We start from the raw sequence: 27,116 nt of genomic DNA on the forward strand, positions 1-27,116 counted from the left end.
TAGAAAATAAGGCTGTGTTCACCATGGCAACGCTCCGCCTCCGGACCGCCCCGATTGGCCAGCCCTTCTTTGTAAAACAGTCGCGTTGAGAGCTGATTGGACGATTGACCTGTCAATCACATTTTATCAACCTGTCTGCCCCTTGGTGTGAGACAAACTGTACGTGGCGTTCAGTCCACCTCACGTGGGCGGAGTTTAGTTTCTGGTGTAAGAAAGGGCCAACCTTTATTTCACAGCTTCAGACTGCATTGCAAGTGCTTGATTATGTATTTGTACACATCAGCAGACTGTGATTCAAAACATTAGTCATGTCATGGAAATGTATCGGGTTTATTTGTGAATATTGGTCCATGCAAAGAATTTAGGCTACTAATGCTGCAAAAAAAATAGAGAAAAAACTGCCTTGGTGCCTATATAAAATTAAATACTATATATTTTTTCAAATGTAGGCAAACACTCTACGAGTTGTGTACGCCTATGTATTCAGTCTTGGTTATTGCATCATTCTGGTATCATGCATATGGGCTACACGAAAACTGCCTTTAAACAGCTGTTTACAATGGAGACCACTTTCCATTAAAGGGTTAAAAATGTTACCCAAGCAAAAATACCAGAGTATGAGGCAATCTTAAAGTTGAGTTAAAGCATCTTCAAATTAGAAAAAAAGTAGAAGTATTAAATATAGGCAGCAGAGTCTGTCTATCTATAAATACAACCCAAACCATCTGGCTATGAAGCAGAACAAACCAAACAAGAAGACGTTTGCTAGTGACACCTACTTTTTCACATTGACTCCACCATGCATTATTTTAATCACACATCATTATACATCTCAAAATGAGACTATCTATCCATCTATCTATCTATCTATCTATCTATCTATCTATCTATCTATCTATCTATCTATCTATCTATCTATCTATCTATCTATCTATCTATCTATCTATCTATCTATCTATCTATCTATCTATCTATCTATCTATCTATCTATCTATCTATCTATCTATCTATCTATCTATCCATCCATCCATCCATCCATCCATCCATCCATCCATCCATCCATCCATCCATCCATCCATCCATCCATCCATCCATCCATCCATCCATCCATCCATCCATCCATCCATCCATCCATCCATCCATCCATCCATCCATCCATCCATCCATCCATCCATCCATCCATCCATCCATCCATCCATCCATCCATCCATCCATCCATCCATCCATCCATCCATCCATCTATCTATCTATCTATCTATCTATCTATCTATCTATCTATCTATCTATCTATCTATCTATCTATCTATCTATCTATCTATCTATCTATCTATCTATCTATCTATCTATCTATCTATCTATCTATCTATCTATCTATCTATCTATCTATCTATCTATATAGTAAAACGAACGTTCAATGTGGTGTTGATATTATGTTGCCATCCTGCCCATAACAAGCTTTATTGATCTCCCCAGATTATCTATTTTGGCACTAACCCTTTTTGTCCACAAGATGGCGCCACTTCCCCATTAAATCTCGTGCCAGAGCAGAAACGCTGTGTGTGACTGTGTCCAACCAAAACCTCCACCAGCCTCCTCAACAGGAACTGACGTGCTGCTCGGTGCAAGTGGATGGAAAGAGAAAAAAAAAATGCAGCTGCAGGAAAAATGGCTCCAAACACCGCACCGCTAAAAGGTGAGAAATGAACCAGTTTGTAATAGTTAATGACTGTCTGTTAAAGTTTTAGCCGTTACGCTGCTTTCATTTGGTGGTTGCCTCTGCGCTGTATCTGTCCGTTTCCACCCTGCGATAAAAAATAGAAGCTGTATGTCTTCCTTGTTGTGTGCAGTTGGCAGGACCTAAAGCAGTTGCCTTGGTACTTTTTCATAGCAATAAATCAGTGTCCCAAAAAGTACGGAGCTGACGTATAAGTTATTATGTTGCTACATCTACTGTTTTTACGTTCCTGGGAAGTATCTGTGTCGTTGTGTTTTGCGTACAGTTCTGTAAGTTTGTAGCGGCTAACTTAGCATCAAACAAAGTAGGAGGAAAAAGTTCCCAACGCTATCAAAAGTACCAAGAAGTGTCAGTTGACGTTAGTGGGCTTGAGTAATTTCTTATTATCTGTTGGACGCTAGTGTTATAGGACAGCTAAGTCCTGTTTTAAGATGTGTAGCCTACAACATGACAAGGCGAGAAGAAAACAAACGACTTCTTGACAATTCACGACCACAGACTGTGTTCACGACGCACTACTTGGTGTCAGGTGAGCAGACAGGTTAGATAGCTGGAGTAGTTGTTGTAAACAAATGTGTGTACATCAGCAAATTATAAAGGCTACTATGCAAACAAAATGTATAGTTAAATAATTAACAAACAATATAAGTATCTTAATAAATTAGTAACAATTTAATAAAGTAAACGCATGCATAGTATAATAAGTAATATACAATTAAAGTTAGTAGACAAATGTTAGTCGACAGCTCTGTATTTTAAAGCCTACAGTAGCAGAAGGGACTGTGCAGCATGGTAAAAGATAGGCTGTAATAGAATAAGTAAACACACATATTTAATTAAATAAAAAGCAATTAAAGTAAGCAAACAAATGTATAACCTACTTGAATAAGTATCACAAAATAAAACTCAAAAGCAATATTTTGGTGTACAAGTTACCAGTGGTTATAAGTTAGTGGTGATCATTGAACAGTGATATTTGAACATATAGCTTTACGACATGCAGGTTGTGTTACTAATATGTACATACAGTATCACATTTATCCTGAGTGAATTTTCTTGAATATCTTTCAAAACGTGATCATACTATAGGCCTACCCCAAGCGCCAACCATTAGCACTTGGGTTCAGATGAAACGTCAGTGTTTCCCCCAGCGCTTTATAGCTAAGGCGGCCGCCTTAGCAACGCCAGCCCCCCGCCTTGACTACCACCCACCCCCCCAAAAAAAAAAAAAAAAAAAAAAAAAATTATTATTATTTTTTTATTTTTTTTTGTGCTGCACAATTAATGTACTAGCAAGCGCGATGTGTACTTATACATGGTCATAACTGCGCGAAAGGTAAAAAGCATGTGTCTCCAAGCGTTTCTCTATCAGCTGCTCTGTGTCCGCGGCTTTGTGCGCGCGACCGTACTGCACCGCGCGACTACGGCATGCACGCGGAAGAGTTAAACGAGCAGAAGCAAACCGACATTTAACTGGTGGCGATAATAAACGCGGTGCAGTTCTATGGGGATATTTAGCTGAACAGAAAGAAGTGCTCTGCAAAGCTAGAACAGTTTAAGACTCCACATCACCGTGGCAACACAACCTATCTATCAGCTCAGACAGCGCAGAGAAAAGTTTGATGAATGCATGAGAGTGATGGCCCAGCCAAGTTTCAGTAAGTGTTTATAGAAGTGCCACACTGTTACTGTCTTTGACCTTTGGAGAAATGTATTTAGTCATTTTAAGGGGAAAACACATTGTATTTATTATTTCAACTATTGAGTTATTTTTCAAACAGCATGCTAGTGTAGGCCAAGAAGATTTATTTTCTGAATTTTCAATGCTGCTTTATTTTTATGTTTTAAATTTGGAAATACATGTTAGAAAACGACCAATAAACTCTGTATTTAAAAAGAAATCAAGCAAGTAGGCTAAAAACAACCATTAATGAATTATAGGCTATCGCATCACAATAGGCCTATTGTCCACAATAATCGCACAACAGCCCCTCATCCAAAAAGGAACTTTAAAGTTGAATTTTCACTTTTATGTGCATACACATGTTGAGTGTATGGTCCATTATTTGTATTTAGTGTGTCTGTATAGTATTGCACCAAAACAGTAGAAGTTTTCTTTAATTGTGCTTTGTACTGCATGTTTGCACATCATTTGTACCTGCACATAGCAAACAAAATTGCACAACTGTAAGGTCAGTGTCTGTTGTATTCAAATAAACAGTTTATTTCTTTACTGCGCATTGGCATCTTTGAGCAAAATACCCCCCAAATTTTCGACGCGGCGCTACGCGCCGCGCCTCCGATGACCCAGGGTAGTGACCACCTTGACTAAGCCATTTTCTGGGGGAAACACTGAACGTGAAAGTGTTTTCCCCCACAGAGGAAAAGTGAAGCTCATCAAAATGAAAAGAGGAACATCTTATATAAATTGAATAATTACAATTCCTCTTTTCTTGACGACTAACTGTAGAGAGTTGTGAGCAACGCAGCGATTCAGACTGGACTGCTGCTTGTGTGCAGAGATTCATTGCATGTCCTTCTGCTCATAACAATCACCAAATGTGCAATTCTGGGTTCTAATAAAGGTCTTATTGGGAGGGTGCTTACTGCATACATTTAATTTTCTATAATACAAGTATAGGATTCAAAAACCCATGGAATGAACTACAGTATCAGTACAGTAGCACTCCATTAAGCTGACGAACAATGTGCAATAGAATAATGTGCAATTAATAGGTTAGCACTTTAGCACATAGTACTTTAGCACATAGTACTTTAGAACTAAGCACTTTAGCACATAGCACTTTATCCATAAGCTCTAGGGCAATGCACACTTTATCTTTATCTCCATACTGTAGATTTTATGCTTTACATCAAAGTGCCATTTAAGTATATCAAGCTCCATGTTCTCAATGTTTACATGTTAGTTTGTCTGGTTGTGTTTGTGTCTGTGGTTGTGTTTTGTTCTGTTGTACTCTGTGTAAGAAAGCAATGATGCACTGTCTGTGCCCAAGACAAATTTCGACAATAAAGTTGAACCTAACCTTACCTAATAATGATTTGTTTTGGATTCTGGCCAAGTGGACCAAAACTAGCATCTCACTCCAAGGTGCACTATGCAGTTTCAGGGGAGGGGTATTTGTTTACATTTAGACAGCCTGTAATTTTGGCTTAAAAAACATGTTTACTACATGTAAATCTTAGTATTAGTTAAGTCTATCATCATAAATCAAAACTAAATGATTTTGAGAAACCTGGAACCAAACGTAAGACTAGAATGTGTTTGTAAACCAAACTGTAGGGCCCTGCTGCTGTTATAACAACAAAGGTAAAACAGTAACTTTTCAGGAAGCTTTCTAACTTTAAACAGTGTTCCAGGGATCATATTTTACTGTGAGGAAAGTTTGTTTATTCAGTTATGAGAATATATGTTATAGTTCACCTTTTTAAATGACCAATTTTTAGTTTCTTTGTATAAAGGTCATGTAAGCACTGAAGCCTCAGCAATAGACAAGCCATTACAGGAACAAAAGCAACATAAGTTTAACTGTATATTGTTTCCTCCCCGAGCAACCACAGAACATATCCCACACATCTATAAACTTATGCCTGGTTACTTATTTTCCTCTTTAAAGATGTTGTCCTGTACTTTGGTCAGCTGTGGAGTCAGTGTGTTGCTAACATCTGCACTTTTGATTCCTTCATAATGCGCTTTCAATGGGAAGTGGTACAAACCCACAGTCTAGTCTCTATACAGAAACTGTATTCCAATCCAGAGATGAGCTAAATCAGTCTGAAGTAGTCAAATCAAGTGAAATAGCTTCCAGTGTTCAAACTCCAAATCCTCCAAATTGTATTTCCTAAGGCATGGTAAGTTGCACAAAGATGGATTTTGAGAAAGCTCAATAAAAGGCAAATGCAAGTGAAGGAAGTTAAGTGGTAAAAAAATAAGAAAAAAAATTGGGGCTTTGCATAGACTGTATATAAAAGGGCTTTGTCAGACCGTCAAGGAAATGATCTGGGAATTCTCAAAACTCCCAGATATGTTAATGTGACCTCTGCATCCTTAAATCCTTTCACTTGAGCAAGCATTTTCACTGGAGGCTTATGGCCCCGGGTAGCTGTTGTCTTCTGACTACCTCTTCAACCATACTAATGTCATGGCTTAATGTGGAATCAAAGCTCTTATAAGTAGGACCTGGGGCTGTGCCATGCTTTGCCATGGGGCAGTGGAACACAATGTATTTATGTTGGCAGCACTTGGCTATTCGCTATACTGTAAGTGGGCTTTTCCTCTTTTGTATGTGTCCTGTCACCACTGCAGGCCAAAACAAGTGTTTCAAGCAATGGTACATTTTGGTAAAGATTTGCTTCCATAACATGTCTTCTCTCATACTAGTATAAATAAAGAGTCCAAAATGTACATAAAGTGTTTATTTTACTTAACCTTGCCTGTTTGCGTCTGTATATTTCTCCTAGACCACCATGTTTAAGCGGCCATTAGCTCAACATTAGTTTTTAGACCAAAAATCTCAACTGTTTATGCAATTACATCAACTAAACTCGTCATTAGTATTTTTAGCACTATTCTGAAGGTTAATACAGAAGACATTGTTCATATGTTGATAATTATCTTAATTATGATACATTTTGCTGTTCTTATGAACGTGCCAAATGTGCTTTTTTAAGCCCTGAAAACGACTGGCAAAGTTTTGTGATTTCAATAAGTTAATAACAATGTTACCCTATTCACCTGTCTGGCCTTTAAGCACATGGCTTGACTCAGGAGCTTTTCTGTTTGGCCATGATTTTCTGTTTCCTTAGTTTAACTTAAGTGTTGTTGAATCTCCATTGCTAAAACAGGATACAGCCCCAAACCCTTACTGCAAAATTGGAGCTTTATTACATTTATTTGGCCCCTCTGCCCAACTCTGCCCACTCTGAAACCTAGACTAATGTTTATATGAACTTAAATCACATTACATGGTCCCTCAGATCGACCCAGTCAGTATTTACATACAGAATCAGGATGTAGGTGCTGTTTCATATCTGGCTCATTGTGTTACACTCTTAGACACTTGGCAGTTTAGTGGCTAAGACCTTTTTACTTTGGAACAGTGACTTTTACTGCTATGTGTCCCAGCATGCATTCGTACTGTGTGCAAAATCAATGATATACGGATGAACTACTTTGGTCGGATCATGTGGCATTTTTTAGTCTAAAAATGAGGCATCAGAGCCAGCAGGCGCCAAAACACATTGACCTTTCTTTTTATGCACTTTTTAGAGTCCCCCACATCTGTGTTCTCCTGGCAAAGTTGGCACGCAGCTCTCCTAGTTAAATGCTTAATGAATGCAGCCAGATTGTTGCTGCTGCGCGCTGGTCTTAGCACAGCTGATAAGACAATCTTGGGCCATGGTGCTAACATAATGCTAACAGAGTGAGAGAAGGCCAGGAGAAGAAAGAGAGACAGAGAAAGACAGACCCGCCGGGCTGCTTAGCATGCCAAATTCCTCAGCTGCACAATAGTGCTAGGCTAGCCCTCTCCCCGGCACAGCCAGCCTGCTGCACCACAATGGGAGGGCAAGCTCAGGAGAGGCCGGTGACGCCTGGGGAGGGAAGGAACTCACTCAACCCCGGGCCTGTGATCGCTCCATGAATGGTTGCTTTGAGAAGGCGCTGTGTCATTTTAGGGCCACAAAAACACTGTCTTTTGCACCAATGTTTTTCTCATGGTAAATGAGACCTGGGATACCCTGGGCTCTTTCCCATGTGTGTAGGCTAACCTTAAGTAGTTGGGATTATCACAAATGGAAGTTGTCATATTTGGCATCAACTTTTGGTTTGGGAGGGTTGGTTGGAAGAAAAATAATTGGTCGATTAATAGATTGTTATTTGCTGTCCGGCACAGTAGCACACACAGGACTGTTAACTTCAAGTTAAGTGCATGCCCAGAAGTAGTGGGACTCATGTGATGTTATAAATCACTTTGGGTAATTGTTTGAGTTAGTGTGTTTTTGTTTGTGTGCGTGTGCATGCGTGTGTGTGTGTGTGCATGCGTGCGTGTGGTCAGCCAGGCTGCTTGTCTGAACAATTGCACCTTGCAATGTCAAGCTCGTGCTGGCTATTTGACCTAACTAATGATGCCCTTGAGTCCAAATAAGCACAAGTAATTATTGACTGTGCGTTTGTGACAACAAATGGCAGCCAATCAATAAGCAATCAAAGCCTAGTTACAGTGTCATGGCTAACGGAATCCTGCCATTTAAAGTGACTGTGGAACTGTAAAATGTTTATGACCAACAGTCTTATTTTCCCTCTGATCATAAATTACCAGCAAACAACACCACCAGCGAAAATAATGCGATTTTATATAGCTATCATTAATGCCTTTGTTCGGGTCCGACTCTGAAACCCCTGGCAACTCGATTTACAGCAGGCAGACCAGAATACCCTGTGTTTCCCTGAACGGTTCTAAATCAAAGTTTCCTTTGCATCGCAATATTACCGATACTAAACTTACATAAACACATATAAAGACTTACCTCATCGGAATGCATCCTGCCGTCTCTCTTTCACTTGCTTCCAAAACAAATGCTCGCTCCGCCAGCACGCACGAGCAAAGATCTTTAGGACAGCAGCCGCTGGTGTTTTACTTTACTTAACTTGACTTTGGCTTAAAAGTGCTGTATAAAGGCAGTCTATTTAACCTTATCTTGGGTACATCATGTTAACAGTTTCCTCTTTGTGACTCGTTTGCATAAATGTCCTGTTGTCCTTATATACATTTGCAATTATAATCTCAACAATTTGACCACATATTTTCCCTCTTTTTTTTTAGGTGTTTAAAGATTTCCTACACTACCTGTTTGGGCCACACTGACTTAAAAGCTGTCACACTCATGGAACCTTCCAGTTGACAGAATGGCCCAGATATCAAGTGGGAATGGGTTCAAGCTGGACGTCCCCCAGCCCAGGGGGGTTGTGGGTAAAGAGGAGGCCCTTCGCATGGAGGAAGAGGCTCTAGCAAAACTGCAAAGGGACAAGAGACCTACTTCTTCCTCTGCTTCAACATCCTTATCTTCCTCGGCAACGTCCTCTCCCTTCTCCAAACCAAAACAGGCCAAACCTACCACCACCAGCACCACTACTGCTCCACCTCAGCCTGCCCCCTCGACCAGGAGACCAGAGAAAGATCTCATCGTCTTCCCAGAGACCAAGAAGCAAGCGGAGCGGGACAAGTTCAGGGACATCGACGTGGACAAGCTGACCAATGAGGAACTTGAGAAGCTCCTTCTGGATGAGAACTTTGGGGCTAACAGCAGCAAGGTGTCCCGCCCCTCGTCACTGCTGGGGTTCAACCTCAGCGCCTCCTATCCCGGGGGCCACTCCTCTCCTTTCCAGAGCAACCAATGGACGCCTGTTATGGGCACCGCGACTAACTCCAGTGTGTCCACCCCTACTCACCAGCCCAGCCCAATGTTCCCCTCCGCCCCCTTCCCCAAACCAGGCACATTTCAAAATGGCTTCACTCCAACCATGTCCCCGTTCATGACCATGTCGGCACCGCAGACGTCTTACATGCCCTTCGCTCCCATCCAGCCGGCCGCTGCCATGGTTTTCACTCAGCAGTCCGTGGTGGTCGACCCCATAATGGCCAAACTCTTTGACAAGATCGCCAGCACCTCAGAGTACTTGAAGAACGGCAAGTCGGCGAGCACTGACGTAGATTTCTCTCAATCTATCGCAGCTTCTCTTGAGCCTAACCCTCCGCCCCAACAGCCAGACGTTATGGAACCTCCTAGCATAAGCCGCGTTGATTGGTTGGATTTGGACCCACTGACGAAGCGTAAAGCCGAGAGTGAGGAGGCATCGGGAGGAGGCACCGTAGAGAAGGTCCCAGGAGATACTTCGGGGGATCCATGGGATGCAGTGCTGGAGACTGAAGGGAAGAGTGTTAAGAGCAGCAGCCCCCCGCTGGAGGGGAAGGCCTTACAGTCAGTTCGATCACACCACAGGAAATCTTCATCAGGAACCTCCGTCACTCGGAGTCACTCACTCAACATCCCCGGGACGTCCGCCCAGCACAAACCAAACAATCAGGTAGGATCACAGTGAAATGTTTGAAAGAAATGAAAAATTTTCCCATTTTTAGATTTTAGGGAATGTCTACAGAGATTGCTATTGGCCTTTTCACGATACACACTTTTTCATAGCAGGACAGTTGTTAACACTAAAAGCCTGAACACCTATTTCCTCATTTACATTTCTTACAATGCAAACCGTTGTCCTACATTAACACACAAGTGGAAAGAGTCAATGTCATGTGACGTTCTTTTGTGCACCACTACAGGATTCATTATATAAAATGTATCATTGTGAATAAAAATCACATCCACACAGTTCAGATGATGCAGATGAGCTGAGCTGTTCAGTGTCAAACTCCTAATACTGAATTAAGAGTGTATTTCTGAACTTTAACTTGTTGCTTATTTAGTCGTGGGTATTTAATGCTGTAGAGGAAAACCCAACGTTTGATACCAAATCTTCAGAGGTTTAGATAATGTCTGCATTGCATTTAAGCTTACCATTTCCAGGGCCCTGGTGATACCAGGCTGGTGTTATAGATATGGACTGAACGGCATGGCCTATAATGGGAGAGTGCACTGTTCGGTCACAGTCTTTTTGCTGTTAGCCAATAGCCACTGAGCGCTTCAGCTGAAAAGTCTGTTTTTGCACAGTGTTGACAGCATAAGCCCAATTATGCTATTGAGTTCAAATTACTCAATAAAACCGCACCTCGTTTTACATGAGTGAGTGTGATTAAAAGTTTAGTCAGAATAGTAGATGATGTCTGGGATCTTTTTATTCAACCATCAGTCTTTGCTTAAAATGACATGTGTTCTGTCTGGTCATTTACTCACTAGCATGAGATAAAACATCCTCTTCACTTCCCACATGTATTTAGGTTTTTAACTCTGGTTAGCTACCCGCTGTTTCACCCCGCAATTTCCTCTCAACCACATTTGGTGATATGTTTTGCCAATGCAAAACACACACACACACACACACACACACACACACACACACACACACACACACACACACACACACACACACACACACACACACACACACACACACACACACACACACACACACAGTGATCTCATTTCTTGATAAATATTTAGAACATTCATTTGGGACAGTGTTTGCTGTGGGCGAGTTGAATTAGACATTGTTGCCTCTAAATAATTTTTTTTTCTCCCTAAAACTAAACAACCATCTGTCATTTGGCTGGCAGCTCTGAGTTAAGACAAGAAGAGCGTTTGAGACTACAGCAGTGCCACCAAACTAAGGGCCTACCAGCAGGACATGAACTTGTCAACTTGTGTCTTCCTCTTTATTCAGTAATTGCGAGGAAGTTGTAAATATTCTGTTGAGAAATGAGGGAGTCAAAAATGATGCATGCTTCATCAGAAGTGCTTTTCGTTGTGACATAATTCTAGAGCTCCTTCAGGATGTTTGGAGAGTACGTGTGGATGTAAATATGTATTACCGCCTGCTGTAGTTGAATACTTTTAAGTATTGAGTTACATTGTGATGTGTTCAAGTGTTGTTCAGTAAAAATTAGTATTTGATGAAGGTAACTTTATTGTGATTAATTCAATGTAACCTTGTAAAATGTAGTGTTAGGCCAGAAACCGAAACAAACAGGCTACAGTTGAAGTAGAAAGGAGAATCTTTGGAATGTTTAAAGGTACCAAAAACTGGATACCGTCCAACTCTAGCGTGCATACATCCCCCTCCCCCCCCCATCCCCATACACGGGCTGGTACAGTACAAGATGCAAACAATACTGGAACCCTCTCATTAAGTACTTTAAAGGTCTGGATATGCTATTCTGTGTCAGGACATTGTTTCAGTTTTTTTTTTTGCAGCTTCCACGACGCCCACTTCCGTTTCATTGTGTTTGTCTCTGTGTCACAACTCGCGACCAAACCATTATTCTCCTTGGTATGTTTCTCACTCCATAATAATTAACCTTACAGCGTTGTACAAGGCTCTTATTTCCAGAAGTCCCCATCGGTTGCGGGAAAACCAGGAAACTTGACACAGTGTTTGGAAAGATTATGGCACAGTAAAAAGAAGAAAAAACAGTAAAGAAACATTGTGGAGCAGGTCATAAACATGGCCCCAGCCGGGGGCCGGTTTCAATGTTCTGTTCCAGTATATGTCTTTAAAACCATGTGTGGGGCTCTATAGACATAGACTTAATACATACACTCATCAAAGGCAGTCTGTCCATTCTGTACACCCAGCTGTGTCTTGAGGGACGAGGAATGTTCCTTTAGAAAGGATGGCATGTTGTTTGTTTACAATTGCCTATATGTTATGTCTAGGCTCGAGTTAGCAGGCCTCTGTAGCTCAGTGTTCTTCGCATGCACTTGCACGCACGCACACACACACACACACACACACACACACACACCATTTTACACATTTGTTTTTCTGCTTCATGTGTGCAGTCTTTGTGGAAGTGAGTTTGAGATGGTATTATGTGTGTGCTTTCCTGGAAGTCAGCGTCCATGTTGTTATAAACAAGAATAAGCCTGTACAGCTCCCTCATGCCCCACAGTAGCATCTGAATGACATAAGAAATGGTTGCCATTTAAAAAATTGCTGTGACAACTTTCAACTCTCATTCAGACTTGGGGAAGTTTCGTGGAGGTGATTTAGATCCTATGATGAGAGCAGCAAACTAAACAATCATTCAAATATCTGCTTCGAATACAATACTCCAGTGATTTGGAGAGTGGTGTGGAAATATATAGATAACGTAGTTCCTTGAAATGTTAAATCTGCAATACCAATAGCTTAACACTCCAGCTCCAACAGCACATCAAACACAGTAAGGCTTATGTGTGTTAGAAGGGAGTAAGAGCTATCACATAGGAGTGAAACTAGACTCCCAGCCATACCATAGACTATAATACCAAGAGCTACTTAACCACATAACGAGACCGTTTTAAAAGGTGCTTTCTCCGCACGGACCCCACGTACTGAATCGAATCAGTTTACAGTGATTACACCGCTTGGTTGGTGGAGGCCCGATCGTTTGTCGAGGTTTGGCCTTGCTCTCCAAGAACGACTGAAACGTTATAATCCCCTGGAAATAGTTTTCCTCTCGCTTTCCCCTTCAAAAGAAGAAAACCAATCATTTGGCTGGTTTTTGCCGACATATGCATTTACATTGCTGCAAATTCCTTTTTTTTTTTCAAAGACCGCAGTTATGTTGTAGATTCTTGTACCATTTGAAACAGCCTCTCTGGTTTCAATTAATTTAACTTTAGAAGCTAACCCATAAACTGTAGTAGTGAACATATGGTTTTATAGCTGTTGCTGGCTGTAGATACTTTATCATTGTGTGTTACATTTCAAAAGTCCATTGGTGACTCCTGATGCATGGACATTACAGAATCTAGAAATATGAAAGCTATTACTAGAGTGAGTTTACTTAGAATTTTGCATTAATGATGAATCAAACCCAGAGGACATACATATAAAAAGCATTTTGGACAATGTGAATCTGACAGGTTGACAGTAGGTGTGCTGTTATAAGCCTAGTGTAATACTGTCATTATACTTAATTACTTTAATAGCCGATTGAAAAGCAATTACTGTATTGCACCAACAACTGCACATTGATAAGTGTCAGCATCGCCAGTAAACGTCCACCCCTGTCTTGATGGAAGTACAACAGATTAAAAATAACTCAACAAATACACTGCGTGTGTGTGTGTGTGTGTGTGTGTGTGTGTGTGTGTGTGTGTGTGTGTGTGTGTGTGTGTGTGTGTGTGTGTGTGTGTGTGTGTGTGTGTGTGTGTGTGTGTGTGTGTGTGTGTGTGTGTGTGTGTGCGTGCGTGCGTGCGTGCGTGCGTGCGTGCGTGCGTGCGTGCGTGCGTGCGTGCGTGCGTGCGTGCGTGCGTGCGTGCGTGCGTGCGTGCGTGCGTGCGTGCGTGCGTGCGTGCGTGCGTGCGTGCGTGCGTGCGTGCGTGCGTGCGTGCGTGCGTGCGTGCGTGCGCGCGCGCGCGCGCGCGCGTGCGGATCATGTGTTGAGTTGCAGACATCAGACACCTCCTAAACCTTGCTCTTAAAGCTCAATGGGTTTTCAAGGTTTTGCTGATATTCTTGCCCAAGCCACATAAATCATTTCTCTACAAAAAGACATACTATCTCCAGAAACAGAACTGTATTAAAAAGTAATCAAATCCTTTTTCATCTAGCCATGATCATGAGTTTAAATCCTTCTGCACAGAAAAGTGGGCATACCTTACCACATGTCTGAATACAGCAGCCATCGCCTAAGGCATGATCGGAATGGTTTTATCCATTGGTTTCACTTGTAAATGTGTCCTAAGAATTTTCCCTTTTTTTTAAATTATTTTCTTTCAATACCAATATTTCCAAATGAGTGTTTGGATTGCTTTAGGTCAGCCTGAAGTTGCCAAGTCTATCATGTGGTTGGCATGTGCTGCAGTTTAAGATGTGGTGGTGTGGGCAGAAGAAGTGTGTAAAATGGAACAAATGAGCTTGAACTTTAGTCGGAAGCAAATCTTCTGTGGACGACTCACACACACCTCTACTGTGTGGTGTCTCATTCTCTTTGTCTTTCTTTCTTTCTTTCTTTCTTTCTTTCTTTCTTTCTTTCTTTCTTTCTTTCTTTCTTTCTTTCTTTCTTTCTTTCTTTCTTTCTTTCTTTCTTTCGCTTTCTGTATTTGTTATCACTGACTAACTCACTCACTGCCTGGCTGGCTGGCTTCTGGTCCCTTCCTTGTGCCTTTTGGATATGACGCCTTAGGTCAGAGATAATCAGCAGTCAAACAAATATCTTAATCTAGCAGTCCGGCCGTCACGCCTCGCAGCACCCAATGCCTGCTCAGACTCGGCTCTCACTGTTTACAAAGCCAAACACTGTAAAAAGTGAATGCGTCATTTACCACACGTCGCCATGTCTGGTGTTTAAGAAAACACAGATTCTTATTACTAGAACTCACAATTGTGTATGGTTCCACTTTACTCAGCGTTACATGGTTTTCGGTCCGTGCTGTAGATCTTGGAATCCAGAGAATAAATGGTAAGAATTTGAGTGAGATGTGTGCATATATACAGTAGTCTAGATTTACAATAAGTGAATGACTATGAGATAAAATCAGATGTGCTCAGTTGACCGACTGACTTTTGATCTAGTAATGTTAACACTACCAGTTTTTCAGGAAGATAACACTGATGATGCTCAGGGTGTGGTTAATAGAGATTGTGATTACGTAATGGGCGACATAAAGTAGTCTATGAGATTACACTTCGGGAAGTTACAACAAGACACTGAAGTGTTTCCCGTGCCCTTTCATTGCGGATTGAGAGGGCATGTCTCTGCTTGTTCTGTTATTGCACTGTTCCTTCATAATGACCTGTGGGGTATTTCATTTTAATCTGAACATGTGCTGTGATTAAACCTCATAGGAGGAACTACAAAATGTTCATGAAACTCCTCTGAGGATTATAATGACCTGTAACAGCAAACGAGACCATCAGTGATAAGATAGATGCTATTTTTATACAGTGATTATCAAGGCTTTTGCTCTAGGTTGTAGCCACTTTGAAGTGTGAGTGTGTGTGTGTGTGTGTGTGTGTGTGTGTGTGTGTGTGTGTGTGTGTGTGTGTGTGTGTGTGTGTGTGTGTGTGTGTGTGTGTGTGTGTGTGTGTGTGTGTGTGTGTGTGTGTGTGTGTGTGTGTGTGTGTGTGTGATACAGACACCTACAGTATACCAGCATGCGCAGTACATTTCCAACCTAACAGTAACACGCAGTCAAATCTACTACTTCCCCCAAAGACCAGCAGCCCCCTTTCACATTGTTCACACCTCCACACCATCCCACTACACGCTCCACCACCATTTTCTTTTATTACGGTCTAATTACACCTTAAGCACAAGCACGAGATCCTAAAGCATACTGAACACTCCTTAAATGTCGATCCACTACACACATTTTAGGGGTAGAAGATGCTGTATTAGAGGGATGTTGCACAGATTCCAGTTAACCTATGTGTGTGACTCACTGGTCAAACAAACACAAAGTCTCCCAACCTCTGACCTGGTTTACTGGCAGCAAACTGGAGACGCATTGTAGAAGATAGAGCGCTGAAGGAAGCTGGAACCTTGCTTACAAGTGTTTTGGTGATTGGTTGAATTTTGCTATGATTTGGCGAAAAAACATTCCAGCGAGTGTCCAATTCCAAAACATGTATTAACGTGCTTATCTTAAAGTGCTACTTCGAACCAGATATTTTTTTTCAAGCCGGGTTATTCAGTTTATCACAGGAAGCGTGGGTAACTTGCAATCAAGTCACTTCCTGAATGAAAGAAGAAGTTGAATTGTGTTTTCTAAGCAGCTGGTTCCTCTGATGTAAACCACCACTCAGTTTTTCACAGGCGAGTTGAAGTATATTGTAGTCGAAGTATTGTTGAAAAAAATCTTCACGTTTTTTCAGCCAATAACACATTAGCTGACAGTCAGGGGTTGCTGAGAATTCACAAGCCAATAAAACCCATCTTCATTGCTGCAGTAAGTGCTGGATCAGCATGACAGTTAGCATCGCTTGTTGGCAGCATTTCCCCACACAAAGTTATGTTAAAAGGAAGCCTGGGGCAACTATGCATTTAGCTTGAATTAGCATATGACTGGCAAGTTGAGACTTGCAGGTCATATGCAAGTTGAGTGTCAAACACTCAATTAATTCAGACCAAAAAAATGTTGCCTGATAAAAGCTGCTCAAATAAGCTGCAGTTAGAATAGTAAGGTTCCTTGTGTAATTACATTTTTTGGGGAGGGGGATAAGGAAAAGTATACATTTTTGAAATAATAAATAAGAAAAGGCATGATTCCATTTTCCAATAAGCCAATGTGGTGACCATCTTGGATTTTTTTTTTTTAATGCCGACTATCAAACTCCCATTTCTCAATATCTCTCCTCCTAGATTACCTATAATCAAGACTCTGGTATGGCAGCCAACAAAATAAAAATCTTCAGATTGAAAGTTGTTTTAAAGAATTCAAACCCGTGACTGTCATTTAGCCATCTTATGGTGCTGCTCAGCTTCTTTATCTTAAAAACCTGCAGGCTTTTCAAATACTGAAAGTGGCTACTAGTAAATATTTGAGTGCAGGACAGTTTTCCAGTACAGTCTAGGGTTATGGTCATTAGGCTGGCACACAGAGGGAAGGAGGAGTCTGATTTCAAAGTGTGTGCTGTAACTCAACACGGACGTCCAGGAATCACCACGATAGTCTGTGGTTGGTTAAGCATTTCAGTTCTGCCACTGTACTCGGTCAAGCCTTCGTGTGTGTGTGTGTGTGTGTGTGTGTGTGTGTGTGTACCCAAGGGAGACAAGACAACGCTACAAAACTCTTCAAGCTGACATGTCTCACCCTGTTTATCAGCAGCAAGCACAGAAATAGTCTCTGAAAAATGTTTGGCAGAAGCTGGTAAAAACCTGATAACACAGGCTTCATGAATTGGCTTATATTTAGAGTGGGTAGTCAGTGTGAGGAATGAACAATACACCCTCCACAACAGTTGTTCGTCAATTATTTGTTGTTTGTTTGTATGTTTTGAATGAATTCTTTCCATTTTAGCATGGGACCAATAAACCGAAGCCCTGTAAATTCTCATCTCTTGCTTTCTGACACGTCAAACCTTTTCAACCCAATCTCCAACACAAGCAAAAGCTGAAGAGCATAAACATCATCCAATACCTCAAGTCAAATAGTTTTACGTCTGTGTCATTTTTGTGTTTCATAATTGATTACGTCTCACTCTGGAGCAGAACGTGGCCAAATAATTGATGTAGGACCAAGAAGAAATGCCTCTTTTTCCAGACTTGAATCTTGCCAGAAGAGTCGTTTGTCGGAAATATTTAAATTACAGCCTTGAGCAGGTGTGAAAAATGTGTGGAAAAATAACTTTAGACTATTTCCATGTGTTTGTCTACAAGGAAGGAATGAACGAAATCTATCGTATCAGAGTTGAGTTTTAGATTTGAAACGGCCTTAAATTCTTAGCAAAAGAGGGAATCATTTATCATGTGTACAACTAGAAGTCTGAAACTGTAGCTCAAGTTAGCACACAATCAAGGTAAACAAACCCTAAACAGCTGTGGAAAGACTTGTGTCACTCGATTGAAAAATCAAACTGACTTATGTAGATTACAGTCATCTCTGTTTAGACTTCTGTCATCAAGCAGCTACTACAGTATGTGACTCAAACTATTGGGTCACATACCACAGTTTCCTATTCATGACCCTGACTGATCAGGCATCATTGGGGGGGAGGAGGGGGAGGGGGTTGTAAATAGTCTTGCTTTATGTTGTACAGTGTGCTGTTTCCTGGTGTTACGGTCAGCAGCGTGACACGTTTCAGTAAACGCTGCCTAGATCAAATAATTAGTCAACATGGGAATAGAATGTAGCCGTTCCCATGACTTCAGACCCCAGGAGCTCTCCGTCCGTGTCCAACAAAAATCGATAGAGTGAAACAAAGACGGGCCTGTCCCGCTGTGTGTGTGTGTGTGTGTGTGTGTGTGTGTGTGTGTGTGTGTGTGTGCATTGTGACACTTGGCTCTAACAAGGCCTTATTGGAGTATCTGGCCGTGTTTGTTTTTGCTGAAGCAATCCTCCTCACTCCAAACATAAACCCTGCTCTTGCGCTCCGTCTCTTTCCCATTGACTCAGATTCTAATGTTTCCTCTCTGCGTCTCTATCCTCCTCACTCTCTCACAATCTTTTTGTCTCTCGGTCTGTCCCTGTCTCTCCCTCTTTGTCTGTGCAAATAGTCCTATTGAACCACATTTTTAATATGGCTTTTACTGAGAACATTTGTTATTTCAGATTTGCTCTTTTATACTATTTATTTAAAGGTGCTACAAGGAACTTTTACACATCTCTGATGATTATAAATTACATGTAACAACAGCAAACGAGACCATCAGCGCAAAGAATGGTATTTTTATATAGCTTTTCTTAATGCCTTTGTCATGGGTACGCTCACCTAGGAACTACTGCTGGGCTATAGTAAAACACTACCGCTTTTGTCCAAAGTGGGTGCTAGTATTAACACAAACTGAAAGTTCCTCGGAGCACCTTTTAACTTATTTGCTGCTACTTGTTATTTGCACTACATCCTCCTGTCACTTAACTGTATTTCTATGTTCATAGTGTTGTGTTGTGCTATGTGTATCGTAACGTGTGTACTTGTGTTCATTAAGAAAGCGCCAACTCTATCTTAATCTAATCTAGTTAAAGATTTGAGCAGATCTTGGGCAGTTTCCTCTCTCTCTCTCTCTCTCTCTCTCTGTTGCTGTGAGGAGATGCAGGCGGTTGGGTGTCTGGCTGGGCCTCCTTTCCAGACTCCATGCTGACACAGAGATTTACAGTTACATTTTCTAGTGTTAAGTCAGGTCAGTGCGTGTAGCTTTGAACAAGAAGACTCTGCGCTCTTTAGGGAAGCACTTAAAATGCTCTAAGCGATATCTCGGATTAACCTGCCGGATGTCATTTTTAGGAAATTCTTTTTGGGAGCATTTAGTCTTTTTAATGGACAGTTGACAGGAAACAGGAGGGAGAGAGAGAAAGGGGTGCAGGACGCAACAAAGATCCCCTGCTAGAAATTAAACATCACAGGGGGGCATCAGACACATTATGTATAGATGGATAGATAGATAGATAGATAGATAGATAGATAGATAGATAGATAGATAGATAGATAGATAGATAGATAGATAGATAGATAGATAGATAGATAGATAGATGGATGGATGGATGGATGGATGGATGGATGGATCCACAAATTAATTAATTGCACAAATATTATTTATGTCATATTATTATTTCATTTTCATATGATAAGGAACTAGAGAAGTTAAGTTGACCTGACACCTAAAGGTTGAGTCAAAACAACCTTGAGGAAGTTATGTTTTTGAAGTTGTTCTCTTTCATTGTCACTGCACATGAAAAGTTCTGCTCTGTGCCCTTGTGCTTGGACTCATCAAAAACACTCTGGGTTCCCATTGAAGGAATAAGTTATTATTATGGTATGACATTCCAAACATTTCCTTTGGCCTCTCTCTCTCTCTCGCTCTGTCTCTCTCTCTCGCTAAGGTCTCTCTCTGTCTCTCTCGCTCTCTCTCTCCCCCTCCCTCTCCCTTCCCTGCGGGCCTGTCTTCAAAGCACTCTCTCTCTCCCTCTCTCTCTCTCTCTCTCTCTCTCTCTCTCTCCCCCTCCCTCTCCCTTCCCTGCGGGCATGTCTTCAAACCGCTCTCTCTCTCCGTCTGTCTGTCTCTCTATCTCTCTCTCTCTCTCCCTGGCTGGCTTGTGATGTCAGACTATAGTCACTGGTTTCAGAGACATGACAGAGCTCTTTAGCAGACACAGGCCAGAGCCCGGGGCAGGAAGGGGCGGGACCTTTCACTTCTCATTTCCTGTGCCAGAGGAAATGCGCATTCCCCAACCACTGGCAGCAAGACAGCAGTAAAACGCCTGTGTGTAACTACTGCTAGTTCCCGGCAACAGGCCAGCCTCCGGGAAAAGGGAGCCGTGTGTGTGTGTGTGTGTGTGTGTGTGTGTGTGTGTGTGTGTGTGTGTGTGTGTGTGTGTGTGTGTGTGTGTGTGTGTGTGTGTGTGTGTGTGTGTGTGTGTGTGTGTGTGTGTGTGTGTGTGTGTGTGTGTGTGTGTGTGTGTGTGTGTGTGTGTGTGTGTGTGTGTGTGTGTGTGTGTGTGTGTGTGTGTGTGTGTGTGATATACAGATTTACATCTCTTTCAACTTAGTTCCTAAAATATTTATAAGTACAAAAATAGATTTCTTGAATATTCTTGCCACGTGACTCCTGAGTGTAAACATGGTATTGTGCTTGTGCCAGAAATCCACATTTACACCTAACTAAAATGTAACCTCAATTAAATGTTGAGGAAGGAATGAAATAGCTCAAGTTATTTTGTGTGTAGTTCTTTTTGTCAAGCAGCCCGTACCCTCGCCGACACTTTTATTCTCTCTGTAAGATTCATAGCTCCGAGGTGTTTTTAATAAAACTGCTACTTCAACCATCCTCAAACACACTACATAACCATAAAGATTTCAACCATTGTCCACAGTCAGCCCCGTAAAGCCTATAGAAGATTGTGCTTGAAACACTATAAACAAACTTAAGACACACACACAGTACACATAGCCACTAAAGGTCTTTGTGTCCTGCCTGTCTCCATCTGGCCTGCTACTGTTTGAAGTTTGTTATCGTGTAACTCATATATTTCTATGTGTGTGTCTGTCTGTCTGTCTGTCTGTCTGTCTGTCTGTCTGTCTGTGTGTGTGTGTGTGTGTGTCTGTTTGTGTGTCTGTCTGTCTGTCTGTCTGTCTGTCTGTCTGTCTGTCTGTCTGTCTGTCTGTGTGTGTGTGTGTGTGTGTGTGTGTGTGTGTGTGTGTGTGTGTGTGTGTGTGTGTGTGTGTGTGTGTGTGTGTGTGTGTGTGTGTGTGTGTGTGTGTGTGTGTGTGTGTGTGTCTCTTGCTGCTGTAGGACAAGGGAACAGGAAAAGGTCTGGCTCAGAATGCGGCCCTGGAGGAACCTGATGCTCAGAACCTGGAGGTTGTCGCCTTCTGTGAAGACATAGCAGCGTAAGAGCCTTCCTGTTGCCATGACAATTCATCCTTGACCTTCTGTGATAATTCCTTTGTTACATTTTGGCCTCGATAATATGGAACTAGCTTTCAACTTACAAACTCAGGCTGAGATCCAATATCTGTACTTTCTGCTATTTAGTAGATGTAGGATGTCCCAATTCTTGTGGTCAGATTTAGTATGCTTAAAAATACCCGGATGTCTACTACATCCATCAGAGATTTTTAGTTTTGAAATCAGCATGCTATTTAGGCGATTCTGACTCACAATCCGGTGTACACCGCAAGTGATGGAGCCTCTGTATGAAAACAACCGGGGTTGCGATGGATATAAAAGCAAGAGGCAAGATCAAGCGCAATGTTATGATGAAATAAATAAGTAAAAGTATGTCCCAATTGTATGCCTACTGCATGCTAACTTGATTATTTTTTATCAGATGTAGTACGTAGAATAGAAATAAGAAAGAGTATGTGATTTGGAACGCAGGGCATGTGTGTTACAGATGCAGTTTTTTCTTTATTGTCTGATGGGTAAAATAATACAAATACAAAAATATATACACATAACTGCATGCTTTGCAACTTTGTTCATTTCCAAAGCATCTATGCAATCTGTCACTCCAGTAGTGAGTTTGGGTGGAGTGATGATGAAGTTTGGCTCAGGGAAAAGGCGTCAACACTGTATGCCCAGAGGCGTTACTGTCTGCTAGTCGGTCAGCACTCACTCTAAATAGTTTGCACTTAAAAGAAAGTAATCTCTCTCATGAGTGTAAGTGTGTGTAAATGAAAAAAAGTACAAATTTCATAGCATATTCGTAATCTTTACCCTCCCAACTACCCAAGCCAACAATATCACAGAGTCCGTGTTACAGGCAGAGTGAAGACTCATTTAATTAAATCATTTAGACTGGGGATAACAAAGCAGAACCTCTAAAACATTTTAAATTTGGCATAAAAACAAGAGTGTGCATGTAAACAACATTTATATTCACATTTTACTTTGATCTTTTCTCCCCTCCATCTTGTCTTCCTGTCATACTGCCTATAATGCATCTGATCAGTCTCATCCAAGCCAATCTCATCCATATGCCAGGCTGGCTGTGATGGGTTTTCTTTTGCCAAATAAACCAAAATATGCTGGGAAAAAAAGTGTTGATTCTGCTCTGTTGTGATGATTTTTTTCCCCCCTCTTCCTCCCAGCCTGCGCTCCAGGTTTCCTCACAGTGAGATGACCAGTAACCCTGGCTACGTCCTGAGCCCTGTCATCGCCCAGAGAGACGCCGGAGGAGACAGCAGCTGCTCCGTCAAGGTTTCTATTGAAATCTCAGAATCGCAGCAGCCTGTCACCTTCACCTGTGACGGTAAGTGACAAAGAAATGTGTGTCATATGAACAGGGTAGAGCAATACGGCAGATTTAGCACTTAAAAGGTGGAGTCTGGCATGTTGCTACCTGTACGTCGGGACCCCTTTGTTTACATACCAGTTTACAGAGCCTAGGCAGATTTCTTTCAGCGCATATACAGTATGGACAGGTAGCGGACCGTGAGGCAATGTTCACTGTTTTTTTGACAAAAGTGATTTATACAACACTCGTTCTCTAGAATGGCTGACTCCCCCTTGACCACTAGATTGCATTGTGCACAAATCCTGATGTCAGTTTTTGTCATTTTTTTCTAGAAAATACAAATGATGGATTTCTCAAAGAGTTTGTTGATCTTGAAAATGATGCCATTTCTGCTAACCTTGGTCCTACTTAAGATATGTTAAAGAGTAAACACAGACACACACATCTGCAATTCAAGAATAGTGTAGTCGTAAGCAGTGCAGATCTTTTAGACAGGAAAGGAAGCTTGTGCCCACTTTGCCTTTAAGAGTAAGCAGCTCAGATTGCAGATATGAGCTCTGAAGGAGGAAACAGTGTTCACAGCTGCCAAACTCTTCACCCTCTCTCCCCCCCCCTCCTTCTCCCCCACCTCATTTTTTCTTTTTCTTTTCATTTTTTCTGTCGTGGGAAGTACACTTTGTTCCCTTTCCGCACAAATAAAGGTTTGTCCCCTGCGCTGTGAAGTGGCCATGTTGGGCAGAAGGGTCTAGGGTTCTGTTGCTTTTTTTTGGTCTTTTCTTGGACTCATTCCCTGGATAGTTGTAGAGCTGTTATTGGCTGACCCCCTCGTAACACACACACAGAACTACAACCGCTGTGATTGACATGTCTTTTTGAGATCTGCAGCCAAGCACGCTGTAGACTGTCAGCCTATCCACTGGGCCTTTTTTTGTTAAGACATATTATTCCAACTGTGTGACCAAGTTCACCACTTTCTATGTGGGTCACTGAGGAAAAGCACTTGGCCACCGTGTTTGTGTGTAAGTCTATGTTAGTGTGTCTGACGTACTGTCTGCTATATGTATGTATACACTCACCGGCCACTTTATTAGGTACAGCGGTATACTGGGATTTTCACTCTAAACCATCTCTAGGGCTTACAGAGAATGGTCCGAAAAAGAAAAAATATGCAGTGAGCGGCATTTGTGTGGACGTGAAATGCCTTGTTGAAGTCAGAGGTCAGTGGAGGATGGGCATACTGGTTTCGAGATGATAGAAAGGCAACAGTAACTCAAATAACCACTCTTTACAACCAGGGTACGCAGAATACCGTCTCTGAACGCAAAACACGACCAACCTTGAAGCAGATGGGCTACAGCAACAGAAGACCCCACCGGGTACCACTCCTGTCAGCTAAAAACAGGAAAATGAGGCTACAATTCTCACAAGATCACCAATATTGGACAATAGAAGATTGAAAAATCATGCCTGGTCTGATGAGTCTCGATTTCAGTTGTGACATTCAGACTGCAGGTTCAGAGTTTGGCGTAAACAACATGAAAGAATGGATCCATCCTGCTGTGCACCATCAACCATGCCACGTTCAAAGTCACCTAAACCCCCTTTCTTCTCCATTCTGATGCTGGGTTTGACTTCAGTACATTGTCTTGACCACATCTAAATGCCTAAATGCATTAAATTGCTGCTATGTGATTGGTTATGTGATTGGCTGATTAGCTTTTTGTTTTTATAAGCCTCAGAACAGGTGTAACTAATAAAGTGGCCTTTGAGTGTATTTTATATAAACACACACAAAAACACACACACACTAGGGATGATCCCGAATAGTCAACTTTTCATAGTGGAATAGTCGCAACGTGTGGTTATGAGACAACGATCATTCTATTCAGGCTTTATGGGGTGTTGAATGTCAGATTTTAATTGCTTGGTTTTACACAATAAATCATGATACGTTGCCTATTGTGTTATAAAAATCAGTATAAAACAATTTAAAACTTAATTAAAAACAAGACAAAACAACAAAGGATTTCATGTATTGATTTTTTTCCTCAACGTTTGTGGTTAGATAACCGTTTAACCGTGCACAACCCTTAATTCTACACAATCTATATATCTGACAACCCAACTGACAGCTGTAGGTTGCATAAACAAGTCCCCCCTCTCTGGTATGTGTGTATGATGTAACAGATTGTCTCCTACTGACCTATACACCTCTGTGTGTGTGTGTGTGTGTAGTCCAGCTCTCCATCAACAACCTATAGGAAGTGTATTTACTACTTTCCTCGTTAAACGTGGTAAATGTATTTTCCTGGTCTTCCTGCTTCTGCTGAGTTCACCTCGTTTTAATCTCACTGCCCCGCGGCGGGGTCACTTCCTAGATACGCTTCCGTCTTTCCTAGTTACGATGCCTCGGGTTGGCTGTTTCCTGGTTGACTTCCTATGTTCTCTGGTAACGGCAGCGCGTTGACCCACATTGTTGTTGTTTGGATTCCTCCGCTTAGACACTGCAGGAATCTGAACAATAGGGCCTTTAGTTCAGCTCAAAGCTCGGACAGAAGGATAGAGAGAGAGATGGAGGGATGGATGGAGAAAAAAAAGACTTGAACATTCTCCTCCTTTTTCTCATTCTTTATTCCTTTCTCTCTCTCCCTCTCGCTTGTTCTGCTCTCCCCATCCTATTTTCATTTCACTTTGGCTGCCCCAAACACCCTCAGATGAAACAAAAGTTTAAAATGTCCCTAGAGAAATCAGGCTAGACGGCTTTTAGTTTCTGCTGGAGCTTGTTCCATGGTTGAGAGGGGCCATCTCCTGTTTCTCTTTTTATTTCCTTCGTTCCTCTCTCCTCTTGCGTGACAGTGTTTACCTCCACCCTGCTTTCCGAGCGGCATCTCCTCATCCATCTTTCCATCCTCTTTCTCGTTTTAAAGAAATAGATATTTTAACCCTTTATTGGTAGTTCATTGGAGACGGCTCATAGTTGAAATGGGGAGAGAGAGGGGGGGATGACATGCAGTAAAGGTCCTCGAGTGGGATTCGAACCCGCGACCACTGTGAAAAGGACTGAACCCAATTGGTATGCGCTCTACCCGCTACGCCACGGAGCGCCCCCATCTGCTTTTTATTCATCTTGCTTACTTTTCCTACAAGTCTCTTGATCGTGTCGTCACTGCCGAGATTATTCAATTGAAATGAAATATAAGAACCTCCTCCTCCCTTTCTATTTTCCCTATTATCTTCTCTTATTCAATAAATCAACCATCTTACCATTTTCCTTTCCGACTTCTTTCTGCTATGGAGATGAATACGATCTCCAAATGCTACTTAAAAGGCACAGTGTGTAGAAGGTATTGGCTAGCTCTTTGTCCTTGAAGGCCACCGTAGCTTCTGTAAATTCTTTGAACGGAAGGGGTACAGATGCATAGCAGATTACCATGTGTAAAACAATGTTAAAAATAGCAATGAGAATGTTTTGGTTTGATGAAGGACAAGATTAGCCTGATGAATAGTTGTGATATATCGCCAAGCAGTTCAAAGTGGAGATTGGGATGTTTGGAAATGTTCCGTTTATTATTCAGTAGCTTCATTTTGCCTTTACTCATTTAGAGAGACAGACAGAACAAAAATGCAACAAATTCCTTTAGAGCATGGCTGTGAAGTGCCAGGCTTCTTGGGATTCCTGACATACTGCGGCTAAAGAGGGCAGATAGAGAGATAAAGGAAAAGCAATGCGGAGAAAGACTTTTTTGAAGAGAGAGAGAAAGCAGAAACACTGAGGAATGAGAGGGAGAGAGAGTCGGGGGAAATCATCAGTAAACTTTTCCAGTTGATTACAGGGCTTTCAAATGCTTATTCAGCACGTTTTATGAGAACAATGTATCGTCAATCAGACAATTATCAACATATGAACAAATCCTTCTGTAATCACTTTCCGAATAGTGCTAAGAATGATTATGGAACATGTAGTTGATGTAAGTGCTTTAAAAGTTGAGATTTCTGGTTCATTGTATTGAAAAAACTAATGTTGAGATAATCGCCGACTGTTAAAAATGGTTGTATTGGGAAAATATACAGGCAAAAACAGACTTAAATGTGCATTTTGGACCTTTTAATTATATTAGAATGAAAGAAGACATGTTATGGAAGCAAAATAGCCCTAAAATCTCAAAGTTTACCAGTGCTTGAACAAATGAAGGTTTTTTTTCCTGCACTGTCTCGCCTTGAAGAGATGACTCAACTTGTTGCAGCTTGTCTCAAAATGTTTCCAAGTTGTTTGTCAAGGGCAACATGCTGGTTTGTTTGTTTTCAC

The 27,116-nt window shown here is 41.6% G+C and overlaps 1 protein-coding gene across 1 annotated transcript in view; it reads left to right on the plus strand.

Moving 5' to 3' along the window:
- Positions 1 to 1,608: 1,608 nt before the first annotated feature.
- pik3c2a (phosphatidylinositol-4-phosphate 3-kinase, catalytic subunit type 2 alpha) overlaps positions 1,609 to 27,116 on the plus strand; it is a 51,578-nt gene continuing 26,070 nt past the window's right edge. Inside the window, exons 1-4 of the mRNA XM_080028336.1 lie at positions 1,609 to 1,693; positions 8,578 to 9,839; positions 21,364 to 21,461; positions 22,665 to 22,825. Coding sequence (XP_079884462.1) covers positions 8,661 to 9,839; positions 21,364 to 21,461; positions 22,665 to 22,825 — 1,438 coding nt within the window. The 5' untranslated portion in view covers positions 1,609 to 1,693; positions 8,578 to 8,660. The remainder of the gene's footprint in view (positions 1,694 to 8,577; positions 9,840 to 21,363; positions 21,462 to 22,664; positions 22,826 to 27,116) is intronic.

This window comes from Ammodytes marinus (assembly GCF_949987685.1).
Source record: "Ammodytes marinus genome assembly, chromosome: 5".
In the NCBI taxonomy this organism is placed as follows: Eukaryota; Metazoa; Chordata; class Actinopteri; order Uranoscopiformes; family Ammodytidae; genus Ammodytes; species Ammodytes marinus.